At 38.0% G+C, this 24,113-nt stretch overlaps 1 protein-coding gene across 7 annotated transcripts in view; it reads left to right on the top strand.

The window, feature by feature from the left end:
• The window catches only part of SSH2 (slingshot protein phosphatase 2), a 255,079-nt gene that overhangs the window by 147,056 nt on the left and 83,910 nt on the right, over positions 1-24,113 (top strand). For 2 of the 7 annotated variants that reach the window (XM_049637945.1, XM_049637948.1), the window contains exon 1: positions 2,293-5,195. The exons of the other annotated variants lie outside the window; for them this stretch is intronic. In XM_049637945.1, the coding sequence (XP_049493902.1) occupies positions 5,068-5,195 (128 nt within the window). In that variant the 5' untranslated portion in view covers positions 2,293-5,067. Of the gene's footprint in view, positions 1-2,292; positions 5,196-24,113 lie in introns of those variants that run through there. 7 annotated transcript variants of the gene reach the window in all.

Here is a 24,113-nt window from a genome sequence, read left to right as displayed (position 1 = left end):
TCGGCTCAGGTCATGATCTCGCGGTCCATGAGTTTGAGCCCCGCGTCGGGCTCTGTGCTGACAGCTCAGAGCCTGGAGCCTGATTCAGATTCTGTGTCTCCCTCTCTCTCTGACCCTCCCCGTTCATGCTCTGTCTCTCTCTGTCTCAAAAATAAATAAACGTTAAAAAAAAAAAAACCATTAAAAAAATAAATAAAATCTTTAAAAAATAAAATAAAAAGATTTATTACAGCCATGCACTCTGATCTAAGATTGTTCTTTGGAGATTCCAACTCTCTGATTTTATTCCTGAAGGGCAATCTCCTCCTCAACCTTTCTCTTAGCTCTCTTAAGTTTATAGAGCCCTTAAGTCCAAAGAGTAGATTTTTGTGCCACTCTTTTACACTTTACATGTATTAACTTAATTAATCCTTGCAGTAACTTCATAAATTAGGGACTAATACTGAGCCATAGATTAAATAACTATCCAAAATATACAGCTAATGGTGACACTAGGATTCAAACCCATCCAACTAATTCCAAGGCTAGGATTTTTTTCCAAGTATAATTAACATAGTTTTATATTAGTTTCAGGTGTACAATATAATGATTCAACAATTCTTTAAATTTCTCAAGGTTCATCAAGATAAGTGTATTGTTAATCCCCTTTATTTCACCCATCCTCCCCCACCCACCTGCCTTCTGGCAACCACCAGTTCTCTGTATTTAAGAGTCTAGTTTTTTGTCTCTTTTTTCTTTGTTCATTTGTTTTGTTTCTTAAATTCCACATAAATTAAATTCACATGAGTGAAACCATGATATTTGTCTCTCTCTGACTTGTTTCTCAATCTTATTCCCTCTAGCTCTATCTATGTTGTTGCACATGGCAAGATTTCATTCTTTTTTATGATTAAGTAATATTCCATTTTATATATAAAACCAAGATTGAGATTTTTAACTGCTGGGCTCTACTGCTTTCATCTAGATGACTGTTTATCTTAAGTGGATTAAATGTATTTTTCAGGACTTCTAAGCTGAATGATATTCCTTTCCTACGGTTCCTAACTCTCACAAAAACAGATTTGGGGACCTTTCCTTAGGGTTTTATTATCCCATTTTACAGATGAAAATAAGTGACTTAGCCAAAATCTTAGTTTATTAAGTGGCCATGTTAGAACTAGAACTTAGGTCCTCTCTGGTTTCTGGCCTACTGCTTTTGGCACGTTACACTGTCACTTTTTAGTTCATTAGCTACCTTCCCTTCAAGTGATCCACCCATGATGAAATTTTGTTACAGCAGCAAAAACATGCCTACATCCTTCACTCACACTTAAGTGCACTTTCATATCTGTCCTGGAATACCGATTGATCAACAAGTAAGTCTCTGGTTTTACAGTTTTACAGTGTTTGTATCTTATGGAGAGACACATGAAGGCATAGTAATGGAAGTACCGATGGATACAAGAGACATCTATTACTTTAAAATTTTGTTAATGCTTTTACCATATAATTCTATAAAAATTTAATCTGGTCATAGCTGATGCTATCAAGAGCCAGATTAACATTATAGAATATTCATATTTCTGAGCCTTGAAATGGTCAGCAAATGACATGACAAAATTTATTTTAAATCTTCTAACTCAAACAAGAGTGTGAAGAAATGCAACAATTTTTCTTCGGGGCCTTTGTGCACATTTTTAAAAGCCCCTTTGGACTTCATGTGGAGTAGAAAACTAGCTTCATTTATTTCACGTCGCTCAGTCTAATTTAGAATCATTTTTGAATTCCTAGAAGCTTGGGTACAGAGAGCTTGCTCCCTAGAGCCTTGTTTTCTGACAGTGTAGAGTAAAGGATTAAATTGAGCTGAAACTAAATTGATTGACATTTTGACACTCTGCAGATTGTGAAAAGAAAAGGAATTTGTTAAACTTTTAAAACAGTAGCAGAAAGATCTATTCCCTTAAAGGTACCTCACTTTGCAAAGATGATTCCATTTTTTTCTTAAAAACCTATGAGGCACGTTGTAGCACTTTCCCAATTTCCTATATTACAGTTCAAAGCAAGAATTTAACTTTGAAAGCTTTTGAAAAGGCCTAGATGGGGGTGTTAAAATAGACTTCACTGAAAAGGCACTGGCAGAGGTCTTTTGAGGGGAAACAAAGGACTATGCACTTCTGGAGTGTCACTATAGGAACCTATCTATAAAAGACAGATATACATATTTATGAAATCCTTATCTTTAGCGTTTTTTAAATGCCAGAGATATTAAGTGTGAATTGAGTAAGATACATTTCCTGCTGACTTCTTTTTCAGACAGATACAGATGACATTCCATCGTCTTCCGTAAGCAGCATCAGTTAGTATTGACTTCCATAAAATCCCATCTCTGCTGTCATGAAAGGAACTGGACTCACCTTAACAGTGCTCTTCTAAAGAGCCTGCTGCGTTTTTTTTTTTTTTTTTGTTTTTTTTTTTTTTTTTTATTTTGATCACTGCCAGGAGGCTATAATAAATTACAGCCTGGAAGAAGTTTCAAACTGGCAACTTTGCCAGATATTTAAAGCAATTTATTTTGGGGTGTATCAGCAGATTTTTTTTTCTTACACTGCCATTTGGGTGCCTGCTGACACAGCCTGAATAAATCTTTCAAACATTTTCCTTACCAGAGATGGATGAAGACGATGATGCACTGGACTCCAGACCTTTCATTAACTCTTCACTTGCCAACTGGTTCTTTCCTATTATCAGATCCATAGGAAACTTAGATCCTATTTCCAGTATGAGTTTGCAATATTTCAAATCCCTGGGCAACAACTTTAAGGTTTTTAAAAAAAATCTTTATTTATTTATTTTGAGAAAGAGTGCAAGCATGCGCGCCCACATTGGCACAAGCTGGGGACCAGCAGAGAAAGAGAGAGAGACAGAGAATCCCAAGCAGGCTTTGCGCTGTCAGCTCAGAGCCTGACTAGGAACTTGATCCCACCAACCATGAGATCATGACCTGAGCCAGAATCAAGAGTTGGACACTTAACCATCTGAGCTACTCAGGCACCCCACCAACTTTTAAGTTTTATGGAAGGATAAACTAACAAAAGAGTTTCTGGTTTTAGAAATAGAATGTATAATTTAGATTGATTATTTAATTACTAGTATTTAGAAAATTGCCAAACCTCCCAATAGAAAAAGAGATCTGAAAAATTGTATATATAAAACAAAGACACATTTTGGGGTGCCTCACAGTTCTTGAGTTCCAGCCCCACGTTGGTCTCTGTGCAGACAGCTTAGAGCCTAGACCTGCTTTGGATTCTGTTTCCATCTCTCTCTGCCCCTCCCCCACTCGTGTTCTCTCCCTCTCTCTCTCTCTCTCTCTCTCTCTCTCTCAAAAATAAGTAAACATTAAAAAAAAATTAAGGGGCGCCTGAGTGGCTCAGGTTAAGCGACCAACATCAGCTCAGGTCATGATCTCTTGGTTCGTGGATTCGAGCTCCAGGTTGGGCTCTGTCCTGACAGCTCAGAGCCTGGAGCCTGCTTCTGATTCTGTGTCTCCCTCTCTCTGCCCTCCCTGCTTGCTCTGTCTCTCTCTCTAAAATAAACATTAAAAAATAAAAATTAAAGACATATTTCTTCTTGATTCTAGCATATGTTGAGTCTTAAAGTGACTTCTTCCTCATTTTAGTCTCTTTTGTCTGGTAATAGGATAGTGAAATCATTTTTTAAAATTATTAATTTCCAGCTCTAGAACTCCTGACAGTTCTATTGATAGTTTAGTCAAGTATTCAAAAAGCATAAAATGCTCATACCTGAAAATATTTGTTCTGATGAAACTGGAAGGGCAAGAGGTGAGGGAGCTAACTTTTACTGAGTGCCCACACCAGGTCAGCCCCTTTTGTAAACCACTATATAGCATGCAGGAGAGAAAAGAGATTTTCAGTGAGTTGTTAGCAACATTGATAAAGGATTAAACTCATGAAGGCATCAGGGTATATAGGGTTGGTGGGAAAAGCCCAACCTAGATCAGAAGTCATAAAACTAGGGTTCCTATCTAAGTGATGTCACTTACAAATGAGGTTATCTGGCTAGACCCTTTATATTTATTTCCACATCTGTAAAGTAAGGTTATATTCTCTAGCCTGTCTCTCTCTCCTAGATCATCTGGCACAATAGCTATCTACCACAGCTGCGTATTGGAATCACCCAGGGAGCTTTGAAAAAATATTGATGTTTAGGATCCCAACTTCAGGAGACTCTGATTTGATTGGTCTGTGGTGTAGCCAGGTATTGGAGTGTTTAAAATCCCCACAGGTGATTCATATGTGCAGCTAACGGCTATGAGTCCTTGGTTTGGAGGATGGTTAGGAAAGCCTTTTATAAATTTATTTACAAGGGTTAGCAGATGTTATCGACAATGTAAATAGGTTTTTTCCCCATTATAACTTCAGATGTTTTGCTTTAAAAAAAAAAATAGTTTATTACCGAATTTCCCTAGCCCTTAACACCTAGAAAACCGCTGGTAAGTATTCGTTACATTTGTTAATGTACGACCTTTTATTAAAGTTTTAAGATCATTTGAAAAATGGGACTTGAGGTTCAATGTATAGAGCCGTTCAAGATAAGCAGGACCTTTCTGTGGAAACATTCCCAAGAAACGCGAGCCTTTCTTGCTCACCCCAGGCTCGCTTCACTCCTTCACACGAGCCGCGATGTCTTCATGCCGACCCTCGCTCGCTCGCCCGCCGAGAGGCACGCAGCGTGATCCGGTGGGTGCCACGAGCTCAGGGGCGGAGCGCCCGAAAGGGCCGACCCTCTCTGCTCTTAGGACTCTCCCCGCCCGCTCGGCTCGGCCCGCCCCGCCGCAGCGCCCCGCCCCGGACGCGGGTTGGGGTGGGATGTTGGTGGCGCCCGGCCGCCGAGACTCCACAGCCGAGCCCTAGGGCTGCGGCGACTGCCTCCGTGCGACCCGGCGGGCCCAGTTTGGACGCGGGGATCCCGAGCTGCCCGCGCCTCTGGCCCCGCGGAGCCCTACGCGATCGCCTCGTGCCCGAGCCGGGAGGGGCCAGGATGCGGAGCTGTGCGCCTTGAGCTGGCCTCATGACCCTGAGCACGTTGGCCCGCGAGAGGAAGGCGTCTCCCGCCTGCACCTGCAACCTCGGTAGCCCCGACATGATCCCTTACTTCTCCGCCAACGCGGTCATCTCTCAGAACGCCATCAACCAGCTGTGAGTTCGCGGCGCGCCCTCCCGCCCTCCGCGAAAGCTCGGAAAGTTTGCTTTTCCGGAGCCGCTTTCCCCAGCATCCTGGGGAGCAAGCAAGCGAGGGCGAAATCGCGCCCTGCGTGCTTGGAGGTCTCCAAGTGTCCGGGGATATAGTGGGGTGAAGCTGTGGAGCAGTTCTTGGAGGCAGAAAGTGTCCCTGGGGGTTGGGCGGATTAAAGAACCCTTTGCGAGAATTTCTGGTAAACTTTGAGGGAATCTGAAAGTGCAGTCCTCCCTTGGAAGCTGTCTATGGTGACCGAGTGACAGCCGAGCCGGGAGGCTCTGGGTGAAGGGCGGTCTGTAGCTTCTGAACCGTCGCCCGGAAACGCTTGGACTCCCTCGCGGGTCCTGCTGGAGATCAAGCTCCCGTGTTTGTTGTTTTGGGGTTGCTGTTTCAAATAAATTTGCGTGTGACTATAGGTTTCTTTTCGAAAGCCGTTCACACAAAAGAAGGCTGTCCATTCTTCTCTCCCGCTGGCTGTATGTAGTGTGGAATTATTTAAGAAAATTGAATTTCGATAATTTGGCTGTTTTTCCTTTAATCTCCCCTTGTACCAGTACGTAATCAAAATCCAAGCCTGCATGCACACCTTCATCCACGAAAGTACAAAATTCAATGCATCTTAAATCGTCGCTGTTTTTTTGAAGTCTCTAGAGTTGTCGTCCTTCCCTTCCATTGTGGTTGAGCTATTTCTGAGAACTGTGTGCCGAAGCTTGTGGTTAATCTCGCCTCACGGTTAAGGCGAGGGTTACTTTATGTATCAGCAGTTTGGTCTTCGTAGTGTGTTAGCACTCACTCCGGAGTGGCTTCAGGAGAGTCAGCTACTGAGGTTTTTCCAGACTTTTGGATACTTAGGGAATGTTTCTTTCTCCCTCCCAGGTCAACCCTGAAAAACTTTTTTTAATGTCCAACAACAGAAACTTTCCACTATCTCTTATTAAAAGTCCTAAAATAGCATGTGAAGTGATTTATAATGTTACACATAAGTTATTATTTTAATTGATGGTTTGCTCTCCTACCAAATCAAATTAAGCTCATTTGAGTTTCAGGTTTTTTCTTTGTGTTGATTCATGGTGGAGCTCCTACAAAAAATAGCCACAAAATAAAGTGGTTTTAGTGGTGTGTATATCAACTCTACAGAATTAAATCAGCCACTTACTTGCATTTTTTTCCTTAAAAAAAAAGAAATGGAATAAAAGAGAAGGAAAGGAGGGAATAATCAGAAACTGGATAACTTATATCAATAGTGTTAACAATATTTTGAAAAAACAAAACAACATGGGGAGCAACCCACATGTCCGTCAGTAGATAAATGGATAAAACAAAATGTGGTATGCAGTACAACTGAGTATTATTCAACCTTAAAAAAGAAGGAAATTCTGACAAATGCTGCAACAAGAATGAATTTTGAATACATTATTCTAAATGAAATAAGCCAATGACAAAGGACAAATCCCACGTGATTCCACTTGAGGCACCTAAAGAAATCCCCAGGAGTTTGGGGGAGGGGGAATGGAGAGTTTGTGTTTGATAGAATTTCATTTAAAAAGAAGAAAAAGGGGCACTAGGGTGGCTCAGTCAGTTGAGCGACCGACTTCAGCTCAGGTCATGATCTCACGCTCCGTGAGTTCGAGCCCCGCGTCGGGCTCTGTGCTGACTGCTCAGAGTCTGAAGCCTGCTTAGATTCTGTGTCTCCCTCTCTCTCCGACCCTCCCCCACTCATGCTCTGTCTCTCTCTGTCTCACAAATAAATAAACATTAAAAAAATTTTTTTTAAAGAAGAAAAAGTTTGGGGCGCCTGGGTGGCTCAGTCGGTTAAGCGGCTGACTTCGGCTCAGGTCATGATCTTGTGGTCCGGGAGTTCGAGCCCCGTGTGGGGCTCTGTGCTGACCACTCAGAGCCTGGAGCCTGTTTCAGATTCTGTGTCTCCCTCTCTCTCTGACCCTCCCCCGTTCATGCTCTGTCTCTCTCTGTCTCAAAAAAAAATAAATAAATAAACGTTAAAAAAAAATTTTTTTTTAAAAAAAAAGGGAAGAAAAAGTTCTAGGGATGAATGATGATGAGTATGCAACAATGTGAATGTATTTAATGCCACTGAACATGGTTGAAATGGCAAATTTTATGTATATTGAACTACACTTTTAAAAAACATTAAAAGGCAGAGCTTCTCAGCTTTTGCATTTTAGTTCCTAGTATAATCAAATTAAGCCCAAATTTCTTTTCCTACTTATTATTGCCTTTGAGTAAATCATTTGACTTCAGTTTCTTCCACTGTAAAATGAGGCTCCTACCCCCAGGTTGGATCAAAAGAGATCATATGTGCCAGTAACACTTTGCAAACCATAAATACCTACATTAAAAATGAGTGAATTGAAATTAATAACTAATGCCTGCCATTTGTTGACCTCTTGTCACCGTGCTAAGAGTTTAACGTGTATTGTCTCATATAATCATAACAGCAACTCTATGAACCAATTTGTTCTATTTACAGACAATGAAACTGAGACTCAGAGATGTTAATTGCTCAAGGCCATGTAGCTAGTAAATGATAAAACTGTCCTTAGAATCCAGAGCTGTTTCCTAGACTGGTGCTTTCAACCACTGTAAGAATTATATTCTGAGGAGTTGCAAGGTCACTTTTGAGACTTAATCTTACGAATTGTCTTTAACTGCTGACATCTTCAACTTAGCAGTAAAAAAATGTATTTGCTACACTAAGATTTGCTGCTAACGTAGACAGTCTTTTAAAGAATTTGCAGAATATCTCTTTAATTTTTGTCTTTTGCTACCCTTTTTTCTTATAAGAGATGTAATATCCAAATTCACTTCATCTAAAGTATATTCATTAGTATTACACCAGCCATCATTTTTATTTTGCATTTATAGTGTTCCCCAGTTCATCATTATTTAAGAATCTTTAGAGGTCATTCTGATAAAAATAATACCAAAAATTCTGTTGAAACACACATTTTTGGCATGTAATGTAGAAGGTCTTAATTTGGGATCCATGGTCACCTAGAGTTTTATGGATTGGCTTTAGAAGGTCACTGAACTCCTAGGGCCACCTGGGTGGCTCAGTTGGTTGGGTGTCTGGATCTTGGTTTCTGCTCAGGTCATTATCTCATGGTTTGGTGAGTTTGAGTCCTTCATAGGGCTCTGTGCTGGTGGCACAAAGCCTGCTTGGGATATTTTTTCTCCCTCTCTCCCTCCCTCTCTCCCTCCCTCTCTCTCTCCTCCCCACTTGTGCTATCTCTGTCTCTCTCAAAATAAATAAATAGACTTAAAAAAAGTGAACTCCTTAAGATCATATGAAAATGTTGTGTAGATAAATATATTTTTAAAATTAGATTCTCTAATGTGATCTTATAAAAAGTTAATCTGTTTCCTAAAGGGAAGTATTATTTCTAAGGCTTGATAATGTAGAGCTCAATTGGTGTGAGCATTTCCCTGGTGGTGCCAGATATATAAATAGCGACTAGTGGGAGTAACTAAAAGATTAAGATTTAGGATCATAAGTGGAGACTGACTCAAAAAAAAATTTGAAGTGTATGTTCGGGGAAGGGGATACCTTGACACACGTGTACTCTTAGCCAGATAATTCTCTTGTCACTGCTGAGAATCCACTCATGAATTTTTATTCTGTTCTTATTTGCTGCCTGGGATTTGCTGTGGGTTTAGAAACCAAGTAACAAATGCTATGAGAATTGTGTCAGAGGAAAAAGGCCAGCATAACAGACTGAGATCCTTGGGGCTCTCCAATGGAGAAAGTTCATGACCTTTAGAGTATGGTGTTTAGATACCTTTTTGGTGATTTCACAGGTTCATACTAATTTCTTGAGTTTCAACTGTTATATATAGATGAAATTAGAGAATAACTAGGGTATTACTGTATTTTACTGGAAATTATATCATCATTATTACATTATGGTCTCCCTTTGTCATTGCATAAAACTCACCAAATAGGGGGTTAATTTTGAAGTATCAATGAAGAACATTAAGAAGTGATTAAATTCACTCCAGAAACTAAGAATAGTCCCTGCCATAAGCTTAAATCCTACTAGAAAAAAATATGTGAGCGACCCAGAGCATCATAGGATCAAATTTCAGGAGTCTTAAATCAGACTTCTCAAATAATCATGACAAGTTACATGCCCTTTAAGAGTCTATGCATACTTTTTTAATAAAGGAGAAATCAATTTCTGAAAAATATGGGAGCCTATGTTATGTTTCGAGAGCCAACATTCAATCCCTGAGAGGTGGCCACTAAGCAAGGGGTCTTCTAGCATTATTGGTATATGCCAAACAACGTATCAAATAGGTGGCTATTTTTGTGCCTACCAAAAAAGATCAGAAAAAGATCAAGAATTATTAGACAAAATGCTGACACGGCTACCATTAAAACAGTATTCCCATTATGAAAACCTCTGATCAGAAATCTTGGAACTTAAGTGCTTGAAACATTGCTTGATTGTGAAATGGGTTACCTTGAGCTTTTTATCCTTGACCTAAAATACTTGTATTTAGTATTTGATTTCATATATGAGTTTGATTTCGAAGCTATACATGGATGCTTTCTAAAGCTCAAGTTTAACAACAGGAGAGCATATCCGGATAATTATCCAAAATATAACTTTTTGTGAAACTGAAAGGTGTTTTGTATCTCTAACAAGTTCCTAGATGATGCTGGTCCAGGGGCTGCACTTGGCAACAACATCCTTAAAGTATTCCTCTGAGGCAGATTGAGCAAGTCCTCATCCACATTTTATGAAGTAATAAACTAAAAAAAAATTGAAATGGTGCAGTGATTTTTGCATAGCAGTTACATGATTTGTTATTGGCAGAACTGAAACTAGAACCAGCATTTCCTGTCTCAAAACACAGAGCTCCTACACTGCTGTACTGGACTGCTATCTTTGTATACATATGGAAACATTTCTTTAGATAAATTTGTAGCAGTGGAATTTCTGGGTCTAATGGTATGTATATGTTAAAAATTTGATACATACTGCCAAATTGCCTTCAAAAAAGGCTTTGCTAATTTGCTCTTACCAGCTGTAGGAATAGACCTTCACCAATCCTGGTAATACTAATAATAACATTAAATGGCACGTTATTGAACTCTTACTATGTACTAGGCATTATTTTGAATACTATTCACATTATCTTTCTTTTTTCTTATGAGTTAGATATTCTCCTCAGTTACAGATGAGAGGCACAGAGATGTTGAGTTACTTGTATAAATATAGCCAGGGTGCAAACATAGGCATTCAGACTCCAGGGCCTGCTCTTAAATATTTCTCTATTCGCAATTCCTTTATTACTATAGAGGTTTAAGTATCCTTTTATATTTTTTTATTGGTCTTTTTCACTTTTCTTCTGTAATTTGCATGTTTGTACTTATGACTATTTTTCTGTTGTTATTTGTTTCTTTTTGATGTACTCTACATGATCTTAATATGTAGCCAAAAAACAACAACAACAACAAAAAAAAACCCAAAACCCTTTCTACCAGTTTATTATGTGTCTTTTAATTTTTCATCTTGTTATAAAAGTTTTTAGGGGCGCCTGGGTGGCTCAGTCTGTTAAGCGTCCAACTTTGGCTCAGGTCATGATTTCACGGTCTGTGAGTTCTAACCCCATGTCAGGCTCTGATCCGACAGCTCAGAGCCTGGAGCCTGCTTCAGATTCTGTGTCTCCCTCTCTCTCTGCCCCTCCCCTGTTTGCACTCTGTCTCTCTCTCAAAAATAAAATAAAAACATTAAAAACTTAAAAAATGAAAGTTTTTAATTTTTTTTCTTAAGATTTTGTTTTTAAGTAATCTCCACACCCAAGAGGGGGCTTGAACTTGTGACCCTGAGATCAAGAGTTGCATGCTCAGGGGAACCTGGGTGGCTTAGTCAGTTAAGCATCTGACTTCTGCTCAGGTCAAGATCTCGTGGGTTGTGATTTCGAGCAAGGCACAGGGCTCTGAGTTGGCAGCTCATAACCTAGAGCCTGCTTCAGATTCCATCTCTTTCTCTCTCTGCCCCTCCCCTGCTTGTTCGTTTGTTCTCTCTCTCCCTCTCACTCTCTCCCTCTCTCTCTCTCCCTCTCTCTCAAAAATACAATTAAAAAAAGAGCTGCATGCTCTAAAAGAGCCAGCCAAGTGCTCCTAAAAGTTTTCAGTATTTATTTAATAAAATCTGATATTTTCTCTTAGGATTTCAGAGTTTTGTATCTTGTTTAAAAAACCCTTCCCACCCACTTTCAGGATTATAAAAGTATTCTTTTATGTTTTTTCTAATAAGTCCATACTTTTTAAGTATTTCACTCTTTAAAATATCTGGAATTTATAATGTGAGATAGGGGTGTTGACTTTACCTTTTTTTCAAATGGATAGTCATTTATCCCAGTATCATTTATTTAGTCCATTCTCACTTTGCTGATTTGAAACACTACAGTTATTGTATATTAAATTCTAATAGATATTTGGAGTTGATTCTGTACAATTAAGTCCTATTGATAGTTTTTCTATTCATACACCAATACCACATTGTGTACTTACTATAGGAATTTAGTGGGTATTTTGATATCTTGTATGGCAAGGCTTGCCTCGTTATTATGTTTTAATGTATCAGCTATTCTTATTTTATTTCCAAATGTCTTAGAAACACCTTGTCAATTTCCACTTAAAAAAAATCCTGTTAAGGGGGCTCCTGGGTGGCTGGGTGGCATCAGTATCTTGATGATTTCAGCTCAGGTCATGATCTCACAGTTACTGAGATGAAGCCTTGCATGGGGCTCTCCCCTATTGGAGCCTACTTGGGAGTCTCTCTCTCCCTCTCCCCTGCTCATTTGCATACACCCAGGGACTCTTTCTCTCTCCCCCAAATAAATAAACAAACAAAAGTCCTATTTGGATTTTGACTGAAATTGCGCTGAACTGGTTTTGGAGAGAATTAACAGCTTTATGAAATGAGCCTTTCCAGTGAATAATGTGGTGTGTGTGTTTACTATATTTTAAATGCTTTTCATTTAAATTTTAAACTTTTCCTCATATAGTAGTTACACATTTCTTATTAGGTATATTCATGGGTGTTTCTTAAAGTTTTTGTTGCTCTTGTTTTAATGTATTTCTTGAGCTCTCTCCCATGACATTTTCTAATTAGTCACTGTAACTGTGTAGTAAAAATTTCTATATTTGCTTTTATATCAGACCACCTTGCTGAACTCTTGCTTGGTCCAAATATCCAATAGATTTTTAAGTTGATTTTCTTTACTTTTCTCCATGCATCATTATATCATCTGTAAATGAGTTTTATTTGAAACATTGCTTTGGCTAGGGCTTTAGTGGAATGTTAAATAATAGTGCTAATGGTTTTATCTTGTTTTCCACTGTGAAAGGAATGTTTCTTCTGTTTTGTTAGCAGATGTATTGTGTGCTATAGGTTCTGGCATAGGCCATTTCTCAAGTTGAGGATTGAATATTATGGATTTTATCTTTGTAGGTCCACTAATACATGGATTTTTTTATAATCAGTACTATAAATATATTTTCTTAGGATTTTCTTAATACATTCTTTTGTCTAGATTACTTTATTGTAAGAACACACTATAGAATATGTATACAAAATATGTATTATCAATTATTTTTGCTACTGGTAAGGCTTCTAGTCAACAGTAGACATTAAGTTTTCAGAGAGCCGAAGTTATTTGCAGATTTTCAAATGCATGGGGGCTCAGTTCTCCTGACCCCCGCATTGTTCAAGGGTCAACTGTATATCCAATCAAAGATTTTTAGGTGTAGTTATTGAATTTTTTTAAGTGATTTTTGAACATCTATTGGAATGATAATATTTCCCCCCATTTGCTAGTAGTGCAGCAACTTATATTGAGTTACTAAGTTAAATCATCCTTACATGCTATTTGCGTTATTTGTTAAGAGATTGCTGGATTTGGTTTACTATTGTTTACGATTTTTGCTTTTGAGTATTTGTTGAATCTTCGATACAGTCTTTGTCCATCTTATGTCTGATTTGTAGAATAATTTAGGTGTAGCCTTCCATCTTTTTCTAGCTCTGAAACAGTTCTTTAGCAAAAATTACCTGTGTTTGACAAGCCTGGAACCAAGAAGTCCTACTCTCAGTGTTATAATTTTATGAATTTTTTTTTTTTTGCCTTTCAAGTTTTTAAATTTCTTTGTTCTCATTGCATAAGTATAGTTATCATCCATGATATTTTTTTAAGTTTATTTATTTTGAGAGAGAGAGAGAGAGAGAATGAATGAATGAATCCTTCGCAAGCTCCACACTGTCAAAGCAGAGCCCAATGCAGGGCTCGAACTCACAAACCCTGAGATCATGACCTAAGCCGAAATCAAGAGTCAGTCGCTTAACAGACTGAGCCATCCAGGCACCCCTCATCCATGATGTTTTTTATTTTTTTATTTTCTTGTAATGTTTTATTTATTTTTGAGAGAGAACATGAGTGGGGATGGGCAGAGAGATGGGGGGACAGAGGATCCAAGGTGGGCTTTGTGCAGAGAGCAGACAGCCCAATGTGGGGCTCAAACTCACAAACCATGAGATCACAACCTGAGCTAAAGTTGGCCACTTAAAGTTGGCAACTTAAAGTTGGCCAATTATGTTAAACCGACTGAGCCATCCAGGTGCTCCTCTGTGATACTTTTTAAATCTAAATCATGTATTTTACAGAAATGGACAAACATAATTAGAATAATTGATAGATTATTGATAATGGATTGAAACCAGGCATTTATTTGCAATTTAAGGTCTTTTTTTTCTCTCTTTGGTGGGTAAAGAAACTAATACAGTTAAAAGAAGCATAGGATATTTCTTTTTCTTTGATTTTAAATTACTACCGACTGTTTTTTGTAGTTATCAGATTCTTATGCAGAGAAGATAGCCTCAAAAAGCGGATTGTTTGGGGCATCTGTGTAGCTCAAGTCAGTTGAGCGTCTGGCTCTTGATTTTGGCTCAGTTCATGATCCCAGGGTTGTGGGATCAAGCCCGATATCAGGCTCTTTGCTGAGCGTGGAGCCTGCTTAGGATTCTCCTTCTCTCACTCTCTGTACCCTGTCCCCCACTCACTCTCTAATATAAAAACAAACAAAAAATAAAAATTTTTAAAAAGTGTAATGCCTTTAAAAGATGATCAAGTAAATTTACATCTAGTGAATCTTCTAGGTGTTCTGGCCTTCAAATATGAAGGAAAGGTTAATGATCTGCTGTCACAGTATAAAGGTACATTTATGTTTTCGTTGGTGGTGATAATTTTATGTGACTTTATCCACACTTGTGTGTGTTTGAAGTCAGAGCAGTAATTGGCTAGGAACCAAGGAGAAAAAAAACAAAGAGAGCTCTCAACTTTGGTTTTATTGGAACCATGCTTACTTAAGCAGGTTAACTAAAGAGTAAATCTGCACAATGAAGATGAACAGGAATGGTGAGGTTGTAATACATTCAAGTCAAAATTTCTTTTTGATAAATCTAGAGTGGATTTTTTCCCCTAAAGTACTGCTTTTTGTTTGTGTGCTTATGTGTAATCACTCCTGAAATTGAGCAATTCCTTTTGACTAACACTGAGAAACCACTGCCCAAAGCTAAATAATTAAGGATGTTGTCATTCTCTGTTTCCAAGAGCTGTTGGACCTCAGAGTAATAGAAGGGTCCAAACTTCTATGTATCATGTTGCTCACATCTCTTCTTGGGTCTTTCCAGTAACTGTGAGTCCTCTTAATTATGTTAAACTGCCTTGGTGCTAAAGAGTAGTGGTGTAGATGCTATCCCATAATGTTTCTGAATTTCTAAGGTGAAAGAAAAAAAAATTGGTATCCTAACTACTTTAAGATAGAGTTAAAATTAACTTTGCTTTGTTGAATGGTGCAGGATGTTGCTGCCAGTAATGTAATTAGGTTTAACCTGAAGAAATGTGCTAAGAACATCAAGGACTTCTGGGTGTTCCTGTGATTTGGAAAGGATGTAGCAAATTATTTATAAATAGATTGCTAGTGTTACACACCAAAGGGCAAATATGGGCCCACTTCATTTTTTGCAGGTTTGTGCAAATTGAGTGAGCAACTCTTGTTTTCTGCATTAATCTGTTTCTAGAGGATTGTGATCCTTATTTTAGTAACCTGAGGGATTGGGCATTAGTTATGTCTGTTAAAGCAACAGAATCCAGTGGCTCGAATTACTTTCAAATAAAGAGAAACCTCTGGGTTAGTGTATTTTAGAGTGTTAGGGTTGTTTTTTGGTTTTTTTGGTTTGTTTGTTTTGTTTAGTTGTAACAGTTTAGTTTTTAAATGTAGAAGACTTAGAATTACAGTTGACCTTTGAATGAACGAAGCAGGAGTTTGGGGCATTGACCCTCTTGTTCATAGAAAAATCTGTGTATAACTTAACTCCCCCGGAATTTAACTACTAATAGTCTGCTGTTGACTAGAAACCTTACTAATAAAATAAACAGCCAATTAATATATATTTTGTATGTCATATGTATTATATACTATATTCTTATAATAACTTCTGACTTTTTCTGTGCTGCATGGTTCATCTGTGAATTTTTTCAAGTTGCTGCAGCTTTCTGAAATACCTTCCAGTATATTTGCTGAAAAAATCTGCACATAAGTGGACTTAGGCAGTTCAGACCCATACTGTTCATACTGGTCACCTGTACAATGTTTCTCCTAAGGTTGATATACCAAATTCCCACAACACCAAAAATATTTTAATTTCTATTATTATTAATTTTTTATTTTCTATTGTGGAGAGCTTTAGTTTGAAAAGTTGCAGCATCTGTGGAGAATATAAATTCTCAGTGTATATTTCTGTTCCTAGGAGATGAATGGAATAGGACAAACAGTATGTGAAACTGAACTTCTTTGACATCCCACCTCTGTGATGTTTATCCATCCCCAATAAAATTTCATTCATTTTTTTTTTAATGTTTATTTATTTTTGAGAAAGAGAGACAAGAGCGTGAGCAGGGGAAGGGCAGAGAGTGAGGGAGACACAGAATCTGAAGCAGGCTTCAGCTGTCAGCACAGAGCCTGATGCAGGGCTCAAGCCCACGAACTGCGAGATCATGACCTGAGCCTCAGTTGGACACTTAACCAACTGAACCACCCAGGCACCCCTCACGGTCAATTCTTAAAGTATCCCATTCCTTAAATATTCTTTTTAAAAAGTCTCAAAAGGTCTCTTGGTCACATGTTCAGGATTTTACTTGCCATTTGTTCTTGTTGCTAATAGTAAGAGTCCCATTCAGAGTTTCATCACCTATGTATGAGCTGTGTGACCTTGAATGTATTATATAACCACTGTAAGCCTTATTTTCCTCATTAATAAAATGGAGCTTGTAATACCTATTTGGATTAAATGTGATATGTGTGAAGTACTACTAATAGTAAGCACTCAGTAAATGGTAGCTAATATTTTTGCTCTTTTGACATAAGCTGAAATATAAGAGTAAGAATTAGAATACAGAGTGGTGAGCCTGCCTGATGGTAAAATCCTATCATTTGCATCATTGTAATAATTGCACCTATTCTGGGCAAAGGGTGGGAGATACAAAGAAACACAAGACATGGTTCTTCTGCAGTCAGGATGCTCAGTCTGTTGAAGATATAGGAACTGGTCAATAAAAGGATAACTAAGAAAACAATTTAACAGGTGCTAAGTGTCAGATGAATGGTACAAATGTTAAGTATTCAGAGGACAGAAAGGTATTGTAAATGAGCCAATTAGCAAAGGCATTACAGTAGGATTTGAGCTGGGGCTCTGACCTTTATTTCTTGCTGTCTTAAATGTCTTGATTTGTATAAACAGAGGTAAAGGATACTTGAGTGGTGAGAGAAAAGGAAGATGAATGTGGTGGATGTTATCACCATATTACAATAGTTACTTTTCAGTGAAGGACTGCTATTAATGATTTGTGGTTAGCAGAAGAATCCAGAAAAGCTTTTGTATAGACTGATGATTTTCTTTGGGATATTGCTATGAGCATATTTTGGATCTATCATGGGCAGAATTTATCAAGTTTTATTGAGTACCCACTGAGTACACAGCTCAGTAACATTTGCAGACTTTACATAGCTTATTTAGGAAGGCTGCCAATTTTACAAGGCTGTTAATGAATCAGTACCGGTGGCTGGGAGCATAATGTGAAATCCCCACAGGCAGCATAAGAATAGAAATCATTACACTATCTGCTAGTGGAAGCTTTATGGTTTAAAAAGGGAGGAGAGAGAGAAGAGAAAAGAAAAAGAAAAATGCATTCAAGTAATTCAAAGCAAAACCTTTCTCTGCTTCCTCCAGGTGCTTAGCTCTGGATATTATTACATCAGCATCATGTGGTAGGCAAGGTGGTTCCCATGGCACAGAGCGCTTGTAATATTTACAGTAGAGTGAGCTATAATGGGTGGAGTGTGCTGATAACTATTTGCCCTTGTTCTTATTGGCTTGGTTACCAGTTTAATGGCCTGGTTGCCTATTAATGGCTCAACTTATTTAGTGTTCTATAAGCAATGTTCAGCTCCTTAGTTTCTAAGTCAGATACCCACCAGGTGCCCCAGTTATTTTTTTTTTAATATTTGCAGATAATGTACATTTATTATATAAAAAAACAGAAAATACTAAAGCACTCCTTTTCTCCCACAAAAAGCATTACACTCATTCTTATTTCCTAAAGATCTTACTATTAACATCATCCAGGCTTTTTCTATATATGTATATACTTTTAAAAATGGGATTGTCCTCTATCTACTGCTTTGTAATCTGATTTTTTCACTTAGCATATTGCGAACATCCTGCCATTGTCCTCAAACTCATTTCTCTCATATCCTTGTTCAGAGTTGTTTGTTTTCCATAGAACTGATTCAAATTCTGTCCTATTGTTGCACATTTTGATTATGTGCAGTTTTTTTCAGTTATAAAGAAAGCCTCACTGAATGAATATCCTTGTGCCTAAATCTTTGCACGTGTCTTATGCAATCTTTGCATAAAAGAACTATCCTAAAGCTCAATTGTGGGATCGCTAGACCAAAGTGTATACCTATTTCTAGGACTTTTGATAGATTGCTAGTTTGCTTACCAGAAATATACCAGTCTCACTGCCACCAGCAGTTTTGGTAATTCATTTTCATAACCCTCCTGAAATGATAAGTGAAATTGAGATAAATAGAATTTTATTCACTAATTCATCTGAACTACTTAGAGACCTAGAAAAACTGATCCTCATTTGCCTTTTTCTATCAGGAAGCTATTTCCTACCTAAACACTAATGGAAAATGCTTTAATTTGTGAACTATTTGAGTAGAACTAATAGGAAGATGAAATAATAATGTATTATCAATACATTATTGTTGGTCAGAGGTCAAAATAAACTAATTATCCTGAGATGTTGTTGAGTATATATGTAGCATTTGTGAATTTTAGTTGGCTCCCCACTTTTTCATTTTATTCTAAAATCATCACCATTTTTGACTTAGAGAATTTTAGACCCCAAAGATAAACTTACAGGAAGCAGCTGGATTTCAGAGAAATCCAGCTTACCTAGAATCCTGCAGCAAATTAATTCAGACCTTGAGCAACATTTCGTTGTTTTCTGTTTAGGAAATGTTAAACAGCATTGAGATTTCCAGTAGTACCATTTTACTCTAAGGATAGTGAAATTTAAAAAGATGATCAAACACATTAGTTTGTAAACAGTTCTAACTGATGAAGTTAGAATTTCCAGATTCTATCTGTAGGAAGCAGTGGATGTATTTCTCAGAGTTGAGGAGGTTAACGTTTTTAGGGAACAAACTGCTAAATTCTTGGAATAAAAGTTTTCATCTTAGAGTCTCTATGAGTATTGAGTAATGGAGAAAGGAGAAAGGTGTATTTCCTAAAGCTTTTAAAGCATCTTACCTTGATGGGGCGCCTGGGTGTTTCAGTCAATGAAGCATCCGGCTTCAGCTCAGGTCATGATCTCAGGGTCCATGGGCGCCGGTCCCACGTTGAACTCAGTGCTGATGGTGTGAAGCCTGCTTGTGATTCATTCTCTCTCCCTCTCCCTCTCCCTCTCCCCCTCTCCCCCTCTTCCCCTCTCCCCCTCTCTCCCTCTCCCTCTCTACCCCTCCACCCCTCCCCAATTTGTGCCTTCTCTCTCTCAAAATAAATGAATAAACTTAAAAAAAAAAAAAAGAATCTTAACGTTGAAATGTCACTGGCATATCTATATGTGTGTATATATATAGTAACCAAGGGGTCCTCTGGCAGACTTAAAGGGGAAAAAAAAAAAAAAAGGAAAGAGAAAGGAATGTTAAGAGTACAGACCACAGTTGCATGCTGGTTTCAGTATTGGTGGTTGCCTGCCTCTCTCTGAAATCCAGTGGCTTCCTTAATGAAGGTGTGGGTTTAAATCACCAGCAGAGAAAATGTTTTTGGGTGAAGTTTCACTTTTTGTAGTGACAGCAGTCCTGGACATGCTGCTGGAACACAGAGGATGAGTTCAGCACCTTCTCTTCAGATCGTATCTCTGCCCACAGCTCACCTCTTTTACATAACCAGCCTTTGTTCATGGAGAGTGGACCTCTGTTGGTTGGCCTGTCCAACCACTGTCAGAGACCAAAGGTGACTGATAAGGAATCTAAAGGTCAAAATGGACTAGTATAGGCTCAGTCTGGATTTCAGAGGAAAAGGCATGTTTTTGGCCTGCAGACGTCAAAAACTGAATTGCAGCCTGGGAAATGTTCAGTTCATCAGCTTCAGCCTTTCCGTTTCAGTCAAGGAAAAACAGTCACCAACTGTCTGTAGTCAGCAGGAGCAGAAATAAACAAACCATTATTTAAAGGGTGTGATTTCATTGAATTGGGTTGTGTTAAGGATATCATTCCAGAGATGATTTCTGTGGTAATGTTACTTGGCTTACTGTGAGATAGCAGATATCAAATCAAAACCAAAGACAATCCACATTAAAGGGTCTTTTGTTGGATTTCAGAATGGAAAGTCAATTTGATTAGATTCAGGTATTCGATTTACTCATCACATTTTGGCTCATTATTAGGATGTGATGGAGCACAAAAATAGGAAAGGCATATGGCATTTGTATTTCTAATTGGGGCTAATGCTTTTTAATTAAATTGGCTTCTAAGAAGTATTTTGCTCACTTCAAAATACTTCAAGTATTATAAATGTGTGATCACCAACATGTTTTAAGATCTCCTTTTTAGTGAATGCCCTTTAAGTTAGCAGTGATTCCTGTATACAGAGTCATTGAGACTAAGCTATTGTTCTTGTCCTCTAGTGGAAAGATTATGGGCAGGACCAGCCACATAATTTGCAGGGCCTAGTGCAGAATGAAAATGTGGTACCACTTGTTCAAAAAGAACTGAGAATTTCAAGACAGCGACAACAGCATTAAACCGAGTGCAGGGCCCCTGCGAGCTCCTACCCTGTGCAACTGCACAGATCACACATCCCTGAAGTTGGCCCTGCCTGTGGAATGTGAAATTAAATAGACCTGTAGTTGATCAGAGCTTTGCTACTTATTCACGTCTTTCTGAATCTCTGTTTTCTCTTCCCACTCTCTATCTTCCTATTCTATCATCTGTTGTGTTCCATCCTCTCACCAAAGTTGGAGAGCCCGCAGCAAGAATTGGGAGTAGGTATACTTCTGCCTATAGTCTATGTGATCACATTCTTGAATAATACAACCTTCTATTTGACTGGTGGAACAAATAAGATTAGGATTTTCTTTAAGGAATGCCAGTTAATTGATTTTAATAAAAACACATATTCTGCATTATATTCTAAAAGTGCTTTCATAATTAATGGAACATTTGAATCAAACAATTACACTTCTGAGGCAGTATTTTTCCCTCATTTTATAGATTAGAAAATTAAGCCTTAGGTTAAGAGATTTTCTCAAGGTCAGCCAGCTGGTAAGTGAAGTTCAAGCCCATCTTTTCTAACTCAGGGCTTTCTCACTACTCATTCTCCCTCTACAGTTCTGCAAGACCAAGGATAAGGTGACTTGAGATAACTTGCTTTCTCGAGATTGATCCGTTTTACAGAATTTTCTGCCAGTTTTCCAAGAATAACTTCTTAGATACAATCACGAATATTTGCAACACATTTTTACTTCTGTTACTTTCTGTAATACTTGCAGTAACCCTGTGCAGTAATATTTTAGCATCATTTTAAAGGAAAGAGATTGAGATTCAAAGAGATGTGACTTGTTCAAGGTTCTGTAAACAATAAGTGCAATAACAGTGACTGAAATCCAAGTCGTAACTTCATATCCCATGCTTTTGTGCTGTGCCATGTTTGCCTCTGTTTCAAATCTGTACTTAGTAAATATCTTTTCATTCATTTATTGATGACCTATAATGTTTTAGGCACTGGGAATGCATCAGTGATCCAAAAAGACTCAAGTCACAGCTCTTAGAGCTTACATTCCTTCATGTAAATAAATTATTATTAATAATTAGCTATAACTATTAACAATAGCCAAATTATGGAAAGAACCCGAATGTCTATCCACTGATGAATGGATAAAGATGTGGGGTGTGTGTGTGTGTGTGTGTGTGTGTGTGCGTGCGCGCGCGCGCGCGCGCGCACGCAATGGAATATTTCTCAGCGATCAAAAAGAATGAAATCTTGCCATTTGCAACAACATAGATGAAACTAGATTGTGTTATGCAAGGCAGAAGAAGTCAAGGAAAGACAAAATGATTCACTCGTGTGTGGAATTTAAGAAATAAAACAGATGAACACAGGGAAGCGAAGCAAAAATAAAAACAGGGAGACAAACCATTAGATACTCTTAAATACAAAGAACAAACTGAGGGTTGCTGGAGGGTTTTTGGTGGGGGGGATGGAGTAAATGGGCTGTGGGCATTAAGGAGGACACTTGTTGGGATGAGCACTAGGCATTATATGTAAGTGATGAATCACTAAATTGTATTCCTGAAATCATTATTACACTATATGATAACTAACTTGGAATTAAATTAAAAAATAATAAATTAGCTGTAAAGAAAAAGCAGTACAAAGTGATGAAAAGTAAGCTGGGAGTAGGCGATCCTATTTTAGAAAAAATGGTCAGCAACCTGATAAATCATTGTTTGAGCCACAGACTGAAGTGTAAATATTTGGTGTATTGTATAAATCAATTTCTAGGTATAAAAAAATCACCTAAACAATATGAGGCCACTGCATTTATGAACATAACGGCAATAGAGGAGGATTGTTAACTGTGATAAACATTAACCTTTATAGTAACAGTTACACTTTGCATTTAATCTCCTTTCCCGTGTAGCATGCATTATAAAATCATAAGATCAATAAAGTTCGAAACCTACTCATTTCCTTCATGATGAATCACTTACCATAATAAAGCAATGTTTAATGTATTAGTGATACTAGATTTCTCACACTCCTCGAAAATAAGTACTGTAGCAGCATGGTACATGGAATGGCATGCTCTGGGTGGCTGTTAAAATTTCTGGAGTATCCATCAGGTTTAAGAAATGTAACATCTCATTTGCTGGTCTGATTCAACTTTAATGAATTTCAAAATCTTGTCCAGAATTTTTTATTATACTGAAATTCTGTTATATCTAGTACTTCAGGGGTTCACTGAGTGAAGTTTCACCTAATGCTTGGGGATCTTTGTAATTTAAATGTGTTGGAGAGGGATTTTTCAGAAATAGGGAGAAATGGGGGCAGCATAGTGGGGAGAGGTAGAGGGTCTTTTCATTCGATTTGCCTGTTGTGTGCTTTAGAATTGAAAGAGTCCAAAGTATTAATAAAAAAAGACCCTTAGAAAGTCCCAAACTTTATCTATTGATGTGTGTTTCCTTTGGTTTCAAAGTTAAATCCAAGCATTGATCAGTGTTTGCCTCTTGTTAAAGTGGAGTTGTTAGCTGCTAAAAGATGAGGGGTAATAGTGGGGAGGCTGTTAATTCTCAGCTGCCCATAGTTTCTGTAAAGCAATTACCAGGTTCCTTTAATCCAGAGTTTTAGACTAAGAAATTCATGGATACTTTGAAATCACATGCAAAAGTGGGTTTGTATATGATTAATACATTTATTTTTCTGCAGGAGAGGCCATAGCTTTCATCAAACTGTCAAAGGAATCTAGTGACATTCCCTCCCAATCCCTTCTCATGCCCCAAATTAAGAACCTGGAATAGACTGTCTCAGGCATTTGACTTAGAAATTAAGTCAAAACTCTTTTTTTCTTCATTAAAAAAAATTTTTTTAGTGTTTATTTTTGAGAGAGAGAGACCAAGTGGGAGTGGGAGAGGGACAGAGAGAGGGAAAGACAGAATCCAAAGCAGGCTCCAGTCTCTGAGCTGTCAGCACAGAGCCCAGATGCAGGGCTCAAACTCATGAATTGAGAGATCATGACCTGAGCTGAAGTCAGACGCTTAACCAACTGAGCCACCCAGGCGCCCCAAGTCAGAACTCTTTTTAAGCTTTTCGACCTTACCAGTGAGATTCATTTATCCATTTTTAAACAATCACTCATGATTTCCCAACTCTGAAAGATCCTGAGCTAACATTTTCTCACTATTGAGAAGGATTGTGCAGCCTCTTGAATTCTCATTCTCTCTCCCTCTCCCCCCCTCCATCTCTCTCACTCTCATAATAATCTTGGAGTAGATATTCCAGAAATGGAATTTGCTTAAGAAAAACTAGGAATATTACTGTAAAGTCTGAATATTGTGTGTTCTTCAACAAATAGTCACAACCTATGTGATGAGTGTAAAGAGAAGCAATAGTGGGTAAAGTATTTCTGGTGCTTTGAACTATATCCTAGAAGGCAAAAATGACTTAAAGTTGTTACTTTGAAGAAAAAGTTATGAGAGGAATTAGAATTTCTAATTTCAT

This window comes from Panthera uncia, chromosome E1, assembly GCF_023721935.1.
Source record: "Panthera uncia isolate 11264 chromosome E1, Puncia_PCG_1.0, whole genome shotgun sequence".
NCBI classification, from domain to species: Eukaryota; Metazoa; Chordata; class Mammalia; order Carnivora; family Felidae; genus Panthera; species Panthera uncia.
The sequence above is the reverse complement of the archived record's forward strand: the minus strand, read 5'-3'. Positions and strand labels throughout refer to the sequence as shown.